The 12,206-nt window shown below is 46.5% G+C and overlaps 1 protein-coding gene across 3 annotated transcripts in view; it reads left to right on the forward strand.

Annotated features, from left to right (window-relative positions):
* WDPCP (WD repeat containing planar cell polarity effector) overlaps positions 1–12,206 on the forward strand; it is a 315,876-nt gene that overhangs the window by 156,605 nt on the left and 147,065 nt on the right. For all 3 annotated transcript variants that reach the window (XM_083175790.1, XM_083175792.1, XM_083175791.1), the window contains exon 14: positions 7,848–7,950. In XM_083175790.1, the coding sequence (XP_083031916.1) occupies positions 7,848–7,950 (103 nt within the window). The remainder of the gene's footprint in view (positions 1–7,847; positions 7,951–12,206) is intronic.

The raw sequence follows: 12,206 nt of genomic DNA on the forward strand, positions 1-12,206 counted from the left end.
CAGCTCCCGGCAGTGGGTGAGCGTCTCCTCCCACTGGGAGGGAGTGAGCGTGCATGAGAGCAGGAGGCTGTATAATAGTGGTATGTGGGCAAGACATTGATAAAAGTTGTGGCGCTGGTGCAGAGGGCAGTGGGGAAACCTGCAGTGCGGCAGCCAGGGCCGGATTTCCCACCTAGGGGCGGTACCTGCTTGTGGTGGTACAGGATCCCCCATTGTCACGGGGGTACGTGAAATGCGGGAGCGGGGGCCACGGTGGTCCGCTGGGGGGTGGAATTGCCGGAAGGGGGTCTGCAAATTGTGGGAGGGGGGGTGGTGTGTGTGGATCCGCGGTTAGCGGGAGGGGGGGGGTCCGCAAATCGTGGGCGGGGGCGCGGGGGGGCTTGAATCGTGGGAAGGGGGGTCCGCAAATTGCGGGAGGGGGGTTGTCGGGGTTAGTGAATTGCGGGAGGGGGGGTTGCGGAGGTCCGTGAATTGCGGGAGGGGCGCGTGGGGTGCCGTGAGTCAAAGGGGGGTGGTGCGGGGGTCCGTGAATCACGGGAGGGGTCATGAATCGCAGGAGGGGGGGGGTCGTGGGGGGGCTGCAAATCGCAGGAGGGGGGGTGTTGCCGTGAATTGCATGAGGGGGGCGTGAATCAAGGGAGGGTGGGCGCAGGGGGGTGGTGCGGGGGTCCGTGAATCGCGGGAGGGGGGTCGTGGGGGGGTTCCGAATCGCAGGAAGGGGGGTATGGGGGGTGCCGTGAATTGCGTGAGGGGGGCATGAATCGCGGGAGGGGGGGTCCCCGAATGTGTGAATTACGGGGCGGTCGCAAATCGCGAGAGGTGCCGAGGGGGCCCGCAAATGGCGGGAGGGGGGCGCTACGGGGGGTTTCGTGAATCGCGGGAGGGGGGGTCGTGGGGGGTTGCGAATCGCAGGAAGGGGGGGTGTGGGGGGTGCCGTGAATTGCGTGAGGGGGGCATGAATCGCGGGAGGTGGGGTCCCCGAATGTGTGAATTAGGGGGCGGTCGCAAATCGCGAGAAGTGCCGAGGGGGCCCGCAAATCGCGGGAGGGGGGCGCTACGGGGGGTTCCGTGAATCGCGGGAGGGGGCGGCGCGAATTGCGGGAGGGGGGTCGCAAATCACAGTAGGGGGGGTGCCGTGAATCGCGGGAGGGGGGGTCGTGGGGGGCCCTTTTAATGCCGGGAGGGGGGGGTCGCAGGGGTCCTGCGAATCGCAGGAGGGGAGGATGCAGGGGTCCTGCGAATCACGGGAGGGGGCTCGTGGGAGGGAGGGGTCGCTGGGGTCTCGCGATTCGCTGGAGGGGGTGGTCGCGGAGGTCCAGCGAATCGCGGGAGGGGGTGGTCGGGTCTGGGACGGATATTAGACAGCACTTACATCGACAGCCATTACATCGACACCATTAGTTTGACAGCTCAATAGGTCGACATGGTTTTAGGTCGACATACCATTAGGTCGACATGTCATTATGTCGACAGCTCATTAGGTCGACAGCTCATTAGGTCGACAGCTCATTAGGTCGACATGTTTTTAGGTCGACACTGCCATTAGGTCGACAGAGTCTATGTCGACAGTCAAAAGGTCGACATGGGATTTTTCACTGTTTTTTGGCCGAAATGTCGACACAGTCGACATGGACACAGTTTGAAGTGTACCGCAGCTGCTCGCTATGCTACGGGCACGGTGCCTCGCTGCGCTCGGCACACTATTTTATTCTCCCACCACGCCCTAGTGGATAGTAGGGCATGAAATACCGCCTGTCGGCACATGTCGGCTCAATAAACAGTGAAAAAACCCATGTCGACCTTTTGACTGTCGACGTAGACACTGTCGACCTAATGGCAGTGTCGACCTAAAAACATGTCGACCTAATGAGCTGTCGACATAATGACATGTCGACCTAATAGTATGTCGACCTAAAACCATGTCGACCTATTGAGCTGTCGAACTAATGGTGTCGATGTAATGGCTGTCGATGTAAGTGCTGTCTAACAATAGTCCGGATACCGGGGTGGTCGCGGGGGTCCCGCGAATCGCGGGAGGGGGGTCGCGGGGGTCCCGCGAATCGCGGGAGGGGGGGTTAACGGGGGTCCCGCGAATCACGGGAGGGGGGGTCGCGGGGGTCCCGAGACTCGCGGGAGGGTGGAATGCGGGGGTCCCGCGAATCGCGGGAGGGGGGGTGCGGGGTCCTGCGAATGGTGGGAGGGGGGGTCACGGGGGTTCCGCAAATCGCGGGAGGGGGGGTCGCGGGGGTCCCGCGAATCGCGGGAGGGGGGTCGCGGGGGTCCTGCGATTCGCGGGGGTCCCGCAATTCGCGGGGGGGGGCGGGCGGGGGTCCCGCGAATCGCGGGAGGGGGGGTCGCGGGGGGTCCCGCGAATCGCGGGAGGGGGGGTCGCGGGGGGGTCCCGCAAATCGGGGGAGGGGGGGTCGCGGGGGGTCCCGCGAATCGCGGGAGGGGGGTCGCGGGGGTCCTGGCAGAGGGTAGGGATGTGCAGGAGTAATGGTGGATGGTGGCTGTGGAGTAATGGTGGATGGTGGGCGTGTACTGTAGCCCTGGCTGGGCGGGGGGAGGTGATGTCAAGGGGGTGGAACGTCAGACACATGAAAGTGAAACTGTTCTACACAGGAACGTTCTCCACAGGGGTTGAGTGACAGATCTGGCTAAATATATAAAGGCCCCCATACACTATGCGATTTTGGGCCGATTTCACCCGATTTCGGCACTTTGGGCCGATAAATCGGATGAAATCGGCACAAAATCGCATGTTTGTGACATCTGATCCAATCTGATGCGCGTTCCCGTGATCATCAGATTGGATCAGGTGGTCGGACCTGCAGAACATAAGATATATCGGAATCTGAGCCATCATGGGCGCTTTTTAGCACCCACGATGTTTCAGATCCGATATATCTATAGAACTCCGGGTACCTCCTCTCCGGCGCTGTGGACCTCCTCCAGTCCAACCCCAGTGTAGTTACAGCAGCCGGCGTCACAGGAAGGGGCAGACGCGATGGGAGGGCAGAGGGCGGCAGTGACAAGACTCTTCCCTCCCTGCTTCAATCTGGATGACAGTCACAGCACGGGTTGTACAGCGACCCTCCCTCTCCCCTGCTGCTGAATGTCTGCACGGGCTTTACAGCCCGGACCCCCCTCCTCCCCAGCTGCTGAATGACAGCAGTGCACGGCACTGTAGAGCCCAGAACGACCCCCCCCCCCCAGCTAATGAATGTCTGCACCGCTGCAGAGCCCGCCCCCCCCTCTCTCCTTAGCTTCTGAAAGACAGCAGTGCACGCCCCCCAGACCCCAGCTAATGAATGTCTGTCCCCGTCCCCCCCCCCTCTCCCCAGCTGCTGAAGGAAACCCAGGAGTGAGGTGAAAAAGTTTAAATTAAATCTCCATATAAACCATGTGTGTGGTAGGAAATAGATTGTCTCCATATTATATGTACAATACATATATGTACAATATGTATTATATGTACAATACATACAGTAGATATCCCACTTTCTGCCAGTGTACATGAAATAATATGAATATGATGTGTAATGTAATATCTTATGTACTACTTAAAAATCAAATTGAGCAGATCAGTGATATATTGGGGATATCACTGAGTATATTATATGGGGTGACTGATGTATATATGTCTAATACAGATGTCTGTGTGTCGGCATCATTGTGTTAGTGTGTTACCATATGTATGCATGTCGGCATCCATGTGTCATCATGTGTCAGGGTTACTGTGTCAGTGTCCATGTATCTGCATATGTCTGTGTGTCGGCATCAGGATGTCTGCATCTGTCTATGTGTCATCATTGGTGTGTCGGTATGTTAGTATTGTTAGTATCCGTCTGTGTCAGAATCAATGTGTCAGCGTGTTTGGGGTTACTGTGTCAGTGTCCTGTGGCTGTGTGCACTCCTGTGTGTTGGTTCAGCGTGTCGGCTTCTGTCCATGTGTCAGCATAATTGTGTCCATGTGTTAGCATCTGTATGTCGGCATCAGTGTGTCCACATTTCAGGGTTACTGTGTTAGTGTCCATGTTTCAGCATCTGTCTGTGTGTAGACATCACTGTGTCCACATCTGTCCGTGTGTCAGGGTTAGTGTGTTGCTATAACCCGCTTATATCCGAATAGCTGCCTATATACCCCTTATACCTACCATATATATACCACGCTTATACCCATATTCCTGCACCTATACCCCTTATCACGCAGCAACCCCACAACCACCTGTTCAAACATCACACCCACCACTCCAGCACCCGCACTATTTCCCCACCCGGCCAAACCATATTTCAAACAATAAAGGCTGTATCAGGTTAAGGGGGCGAAGCCCCTTACAACGGTGTGAAGAGCTCCCCGCAAGCGCTCCTGTCCTCCGCCACCGCCGGTCCCCACCAGCTCTCCTGTCCGCCGCCACCACCAGCTCCAGTCCCCACGCTGATTGCATTTGAGCAATCGCCTGTGGTTAAAAACCACAGGCGATTGCTTATGCAATTTGATATTTAATATTATCGATGCGACATTCAACGGCATGCCTGCGCATCGCGTCGAATGTCCCCTTCAAAATGCATGCAATCATTCGATTTATCAGCCAGATGTGGCCGAAATCAAATGATTGCATGCAATATCTCACATATGTATAGGCAGCATAATACCTGCAAGGTATAGCACTGCTCAGGCCACTCCCTAGGGCCATCCCATCAGATAAATCTCATGGCACATCCAATTTGCGTCAGATAAATCACGTGATTAATCACATGTGATAAATCACATGTGATTTGTCTGACACAAATTGGATGTAAAAAATGGCACATCAAGTCTCAAATTGTATGTAGGCCTCCTGGGAAGCTGCTAGGGTAGTTCAAGGGAAATCAGATGCAATTTTACAGATCAGATAAATCTCATAGTGTATGGGGGCCATAAGACAGGGGTTCCCAATCTTTTTCGAATCACGGCACCCTAGAGTATCAGAATTTTACCACGGCACCCCATGGCGCTAAAAAATATATATTAAATTAAGTAGATTGTGTTTATATGTGCTTCTTAGGTTCAGTTATGGTTTAAAGGACAGGATTTGCTTCTGATTGTACATATATTTTATGATTGGCAGCCACCAGCACTGGTTTTGTCCATAAATAATTGATCATAAATACTTTGAATTGGTCCTGGACCACCAACCCGCGGCACCCCTGAAAGTATCCAGAGGCACCCCAGGGAGCCACGGCACACAGTTTGGGAACCACTGATATAAGAGATAATTTTTATATTATTCTTTTTGGTATTAATAGCTTTGTGTTATAGGAAATGTGGTGGTTTTTGCTAGAACAATCTTAAAATGTATCATGTACGATTTTGAACATCAGCAACATTACTAGCTATTTAGAGTGAATTTATTGCATTTGTATTGGTTCAGCTCACTGCATCCAAAGTGATGGGCTGTATGCTCCCCAAACTTTTACACTAGAATGTTGTCTTTAGCTCTGGAATTTTCAGTGCACCTAGTTCTTCTTGGTCACCATTAAATTGACACATTATAGATGCTTCTGCTGATTTTAAAAGAACAGTAATGTAACAAGGCCTCTGACATTTTATCCACCTTTTGTCCCTCCCATTCAATTAGCTACAAAAGTCAAATTAATCATGTCTTTATTGGTCTTCAGATAGCTCCACATGGTGCTCTTGTTTCAAAATCCCCTACTCCACAATGTCCCAGCAAGGTCAGATGGACAAAGCCAATATTGCTTCTCCTTCTTGCCCAGCACGTTACTGCTATGCAGCCAATTGTACAGGCGTCTACATAACAATAGTTAGAAAACCTTTACAAAACCTATTCATGAATGTGTTTGCTTTCCTCTTTTGCATAAAGAACATTATTGACTCTTTAATGGAGTTTTTTAACCGTAAATGCTAATAATGTTTATCCTATAAAGTCACTTGACCTGCTGGTTTGATCTCACTGTTTAAATTATTAGTTAAGTTGGGCTAGTGAGCCTTTGCTTTACTGGATTTGAAAATTACTCCCTAATTAAATGAAAGAAGCACACTGTGAACTCATTTGATATGTCCTTTCATAATTATAGCATTAATTACAAAAGTGCTTTCATTTAATCATTACACACAGTAAAAAAAACACTGCATTCATTTTCTAAACTGGTAAGAGCGTAACTTTATTTTTCTTGTAATTTTGCCTAGGCTTTGTCAAATTTAAGAATGTTTTTTTTTTATTGTGTTTGTTTTGGTTTCTGTTCATATTGTATTTTAGTGTCACAATTTCAGTTTTATTTTGTGTCCAGTTTTTTTTTATTTTTTACGGGAAATGTACAGAAATTTTTTTTCCCCCTATACTTAAGCCCACCATACACTACAGCCGATCCCCCTATAATTATTGCATGTGGTCCTTCTGAATGTGATATATCGCATGCAATCCCATTCCCTGCTGCCGTGGGGCTGTCCGAGTCAACGGTCGAATGAGCAAGCAGGGCTGCGAATAGCAATAGATCACCTGCGATTTTGCCACTTTTCACCCGATCCGAATCGGGTAAAGAGTGACCAAAACGGACAAGTGTATTGCCAGCTTTAGAAATATTGTTGCAGTTATTCTTTTTATCATGTAGCAGGCCAGTTTATTCTGTTGGTTATTCTAGAGCAGGCATTCCCAACCACGGTCCTCAAGGCACACCAACAGTGCAGGTTTTGTAGATATCCAGGCCTGAGCACAGGTGACTTAATTAGTATCTGAGGGATTCTGATTAAACCATCTGTGCTGAAGCCTGGATATCACTAAAACCTGCACTGTTGGTGTGCCTTGAGGACCGTGGTTGGGAATGCCTGTTCTAGAGCTTGTTTTATATAGACTGTCTACTAACCCATTATATATCTGTAGAGTATTGAGAGTGTTACATTAATGTTTTATCCAGGTAGACCTCCAGCAAACTTAAGCTGGTTGATATAATGTTCAATTGCTCAATGTATATATGGCTAGCAGACTGTTCACCCAAGGTGTCTGTGAACATCAATGCTGATATATCATGCAGACTTATCGGTTCATCTGGCTGTGTGTGTGGTAGGCACTCCATAGGTTCGTGGAAGAAGCCATTGAATATGAAGTCACAAAATGGGAGTGTATATTCAAATGACTTCCCTGCCAGGCATATCAGGTGGCAGATTGATAAGTGTGTATGCACAAGATCATTGGTGCATACATACATCTTTCCAATTGTCAAATTGGTTGGTAGATTGATCCATCAGCCAGGTGTATAAATATTCAATTGTCTTTTTATTTCAAAAGGCAGCCCACCTTATCAAATGTCAAAAAAACATCTTGACTTTTCTTCCATTGTATATAACTAATAATAATTGTTATTATTATTAATAATAATAAAAATATATTTTGCAATTAGACTTATGGTATCAAATAGTCCCTGTTCTGCAGTGATTCCATGTGAATAATAGCACACAATTAGAAGTCACTGAAAAGTGTGGTCTCATTAGCTTACAGTGTATATATTCAAAGGTGTCTTTGTGGAAACTACCGTTTCCATCAGATGACTTTCCAAAGGCATAGGTTGGTCAGAAACTGCAGCATAAGCTGGCCAGTAAAATATATGCCTTTTGCTTCCTGAAATGTGTTTGATTGCCTGGCTTGAGATAAGGTGTGCGTAAGATGATACATTTGCATCGAGAAAGAATGAAAATTGAGAAAATTAAAACGTAACAGAGGGTTCATCAGTCCTGTCTATGTTCTGTGATCTGGGCAATAAAAGATTTTTCTTTCTTTGAAATTCTTCTTTGTTGTGTGTCCAAGATTCATTTTAGATTAATCTTTTATTTTTCTTTATTTCCAAAGGACATCCATTACCTTGCACTAGATAAGGGTGAATTGGCACTAGCTAAAGTGGCAAAGAAAAAGGCTAAGGAAATAGATGCAGAATCAATAAATGCTGGAGTTGGTAAGAATTAATGCTATTTAAAAAGCTTCTTTTGTGAATCAATACTTTTTCTGTACTGCTTATGTTATAAACGTGGTGTAGGGGTTTATTGGTTAGTTTTGAGGGGGGAAAAAGAATTAGTAGAGATAAGCTTCAAATACCACCTGCTGATTCTTGATTTCACTGAATAAGAAAGTAAATGGAGCTGGTGGGGAACTTATATTTAATTTCTTAAATCTGTTAGGTTGTTCTAATGCATTGTCCATACTTGTACACTCACTTCATGCTATTTTGTACTGTATTAGTAATAGTTGTGTCACTATTACTTTTTTTTCCCTATGTGTATAGTATGTACAAGTTTTACCCATGATAATCCTGGTAGAAGGGGGTGGGGTTTTGGGACACCCCCCATTTCCATTACTCTCTGTTACCAGCTGCCTGTGGCTGGTCTGTGTAACTGCCCTCCAGCAGCCAGACTCCTGCTTTATTCATGTGTTCAGCCTCAGCTGCTTCATAATTAGCACTTTGCCTCTGTGTGTCTGGCTGTCCAGGAGATTGAGTCTGCTCATCAGGAAGCTTGTCTTCCCTGACTGTCCTGATTGGGAGTTATCCCTTTATTTCCCAGCCTGCCCTTGTCCTAATGCTGGTTATACTCTGGACAAACTCTGAATACCTGTACAGTCCTGTTACCCCTTGTACTCATGGAACCTGTGTTACCCTGAGAACTCTGTTGTACCTTGAGTACTCCTGACTAATCTTTTATACTGTTGCAGCTGTATACTCCTGCATACTCCTATATACTTCAGTATAAGCTCTCACTCTCCTGTATACTCTTGCACTCTCCTGTACATTCCAGCCTGTACCTGCTCTTATTAAGTTTCTGTGTATGTCCTTTTGTATATAATGGTGTACTGTTATATCCTATGTGTTAAGAATATTAAAAAGAGTGTAATTGCACTTAAAGTAGCTTTATAAATAATCCTATCACTTTTGTGGTGAAAATAAAAGCAATTGTAGTGTATAAATTATTATATATAAGATGAACCCTCAAAATGAATAAAACAAACCTCAAACAAGCTCAAGAAGAGCTGTAAACATTACTAGCCATTTTGCTTATATTATTGCACTATTTTTGCACATTTATATTGTTTATACTTATTTAATCGCGGATATGCATATGTGTTATTCATCTTATACCTGTATATGTATTTATGTACTATCTGTATATGCTCTTACCGAGCCTCCATTTTTGACTTTGTGGATATCCCAGTGTATACTTGTTAGTCCTTTACTGCCTGCGTTGCTATTCCACTATAGGATCCTGTTGTCGATTTGTCCATCTGTAACCGGTGTTGCTCCGCATTCTGGTCCTGTCTGTCTGCCTGTAACCAGTGCTGCTCCGCAGTCCGGTCCTGTCATCATACAATAATATAAACATTTCTCGAACCATGTAACTGTCAAACATCTGGAGTTTTTAACTTGCCACAATGTCCAGCCACCATTCACAGAAGCCCACTACAGCATTGTGCTTCTTCCATATATATATATATATATATATATATATATATATATATATATATATATATATATATATATATATTTATATTTATATATATATATATATATATATAGTCTGTATATTACAACATTACCTTACATTAGGAATGACTATAAGAGTCTCGTGTCCTACCCTTCTTGCCTTAGTCAAACTCCAGCTCTATTGTTGGTAAAGTGTATGCATTCATAGTCCACAACAACTTACTTATCAGTGCAGTTGTGCCCAGTAGCCTTGGCCAGCACAACTGGGCTTCTAAGGGCCCCACACACTAGTCCAATTTGGCCTTTTTTTCACTCAATCCTGATGGATAGAGCCAAATCGGATGAGTTTGCAATCCGATCTGATGCACAGTGCCGTGCGCAACAGAGTCGGAGCCCGGACCTGCTGCACATCCAACCTTCAACTTGCGGGTGCTCTCCCGCTGGGTCCGGGAGGCTGTAGTATTGTACGCTGTCCCCACCGTTCTGTTCAGTGTCTCTGCAGTAGACGGCTGCAGCCGCAGTGTCCTCTCCTCGCACGTTCTTGCGGTGCGGCTCCACGGACACTGACTTGGTCGTGACTTCCGGGTGTCAGATCTCGCGAGACCAGCGATGATGCCACGTTTTGTGCAAAGTGGTGCGGCGTCCTTAATAAGTGCTCTGCCAATCTAATATTGCTGGTCATAGAGGAGGTTGCTAGTGAATATAAAAAGGTCAAATCAGAAATTGATGACTTTAAATCAACCCAACTTAAAAAACTTACTTCCGATAAATCGGAAGCTTGGCTTGATAAACTAAAGGGCCAAATAGATTCGTACCATCAAGAGCTAGTCCTGTTCAAACGTAAGAAACTAGAACAAGTAAATAGTGATTACAAAAACCACCAAGTGTACCGTTGGTTGGTAGGAGACTCCACCAGGGGGCGTGGTAGACGTGTACCTAGAGGTAGATACAATAGGGATCATTATCAGACTGATAGATCCTCATTTGCCTCCTCCTCCGAGGGTGAACAATCAGACTCTAGATCAGATAGAGGGCGTTTTTTAGAACAGGGTCTCCCCCCATCCCAAAGAGGTCGCGGTTCAGGACCCATCAGAGGAGGGGTGGGTGGAAAAAAAGTGGGCAGGCCACGGAAATACCAGATATGATCTTTAACCTGTCATCCCACCCCCTCACTGATGCTGAGACATCTTTACTATCCCTGGGCCTTTCTTTCGTTCCAACATGCAAACATGATAAATTCGATTGGACAGTGAATAACTATACATTTTGCAGAAAGCTTAGACTCAGGGAGCATTTTCTCGAGCATGACAAAACACTGCAGGGGGAACAAAATAAATGTACCAAAAAAAAGCATCTTTGACCCTGTATCACGCAACAATAGTATTAAGACCTTCTCTCGCATGCTCAACACCGATATGACCAGATTGACAACTGAAAAGCCACAGTTTCATAACTTGTCCAATGATCAAAGGACTGCATTGGTATCACTTAAAAATAACAAAAACATTGTGATCCGTCCCGCCGACAAAGGCGGGGCGATAGTAGTGATGGATTGGACGAGCTATGATGCTGAGATCCTTAGTCAATTATCTGACGTCAGTACTTATGTAAAATTGGATACAAATCCGACACAGATGATTAAAAAATCAATTGACTCCCTCCTCACTAATGCACATACTATGGGTATGATTGACACCAAGACCATGGAGTACCTCACTGTTGAATACCCCATTACTCCAATTATGTATACTCTTCCGAAGATACACAAGCGGCTGGAAGACCCCCCTGGTCGTCCGATTATTTCGGCACGCGGGTCGGTGTTCCAGCCGCTTGCAGTATATGTAGATCAATATTTGCAACCGCTGGTACGTGACATACCTAGTTATGTCAAGGACACCGGTGACTTTTTGTCCAAAACTCGCGAGATTGATACTGTACATCCCGATTTATGGCTGGCCACCATGTACAGTCTCTATATACCATTATTCCCCATTCCACGGGCATAAGGGAGGTACATGATGGTCTAGTGTCAGCTGCTCATAGATCCCCCCCATTGATTTTCTACTGTCTTTAATTGATTTGATATTAAAGAAAAATTATTTTGTCTATGGTTCACAATATTATGGACAGTGTAATGGGACAGCTATGGGCAGTAACATAGCCCCAGCATACGCCAATATCTTTATGGCAGCCTTCGAACACAGACATATCTACCCACTGTATGGTGACAAATTGGTTACATTTTTTCGTTATATTGACGATATTTTTATTTTGTGGTCTGGCACCAGAGAAGAATTTGTTGACATGGTTACTAGCTTAAATGCTTTAGACGAACCTGTGAAATTTACATTTGATATAGACCAGGAGACCTTAAACTTCCTTGATGTCACCCTCTTTAGGGATGGTGACAAATTAGGGTCTACTCTGTACAAAAAAAGTACAGACAGAAATACGTTATTACGTGCCAATAGCCAACACCGTGCGGCACTGAAGGAGAGTCTACCAGTGTCGCAGTTCCTACGGGTGTTGAGGATTAATAGCTCAGCGGAAAGGATGGAGACACAATTGAACGAAATGCGAGACTGCTTTTTACAGAGGGGCTACTCACCAACCACCATTGATAGATGTGTTGCCAAAGCCCACAAACGTCATGCAGAGTGTGTCACCAATAAACAGCCAGTGAAGGAAGAACGAATGACCTTTGTGAGTTTGTTTGATCATACCTCTAACACCTCACA

Source organism: Crinia signifera, chromosome 3 (genome assembly GCF_055691185.1).
Source record: "Crinia signifera chromosome 3, ASM5569118v1, whole genome shotgun sequence".
Classification (NCBI taxonomy): domain Eukaryota; kingdom Metazoa; phylum Chordata; class Amphibia; order Anura; family Myobatrachidae; genus Crinia; species Crinia signifera.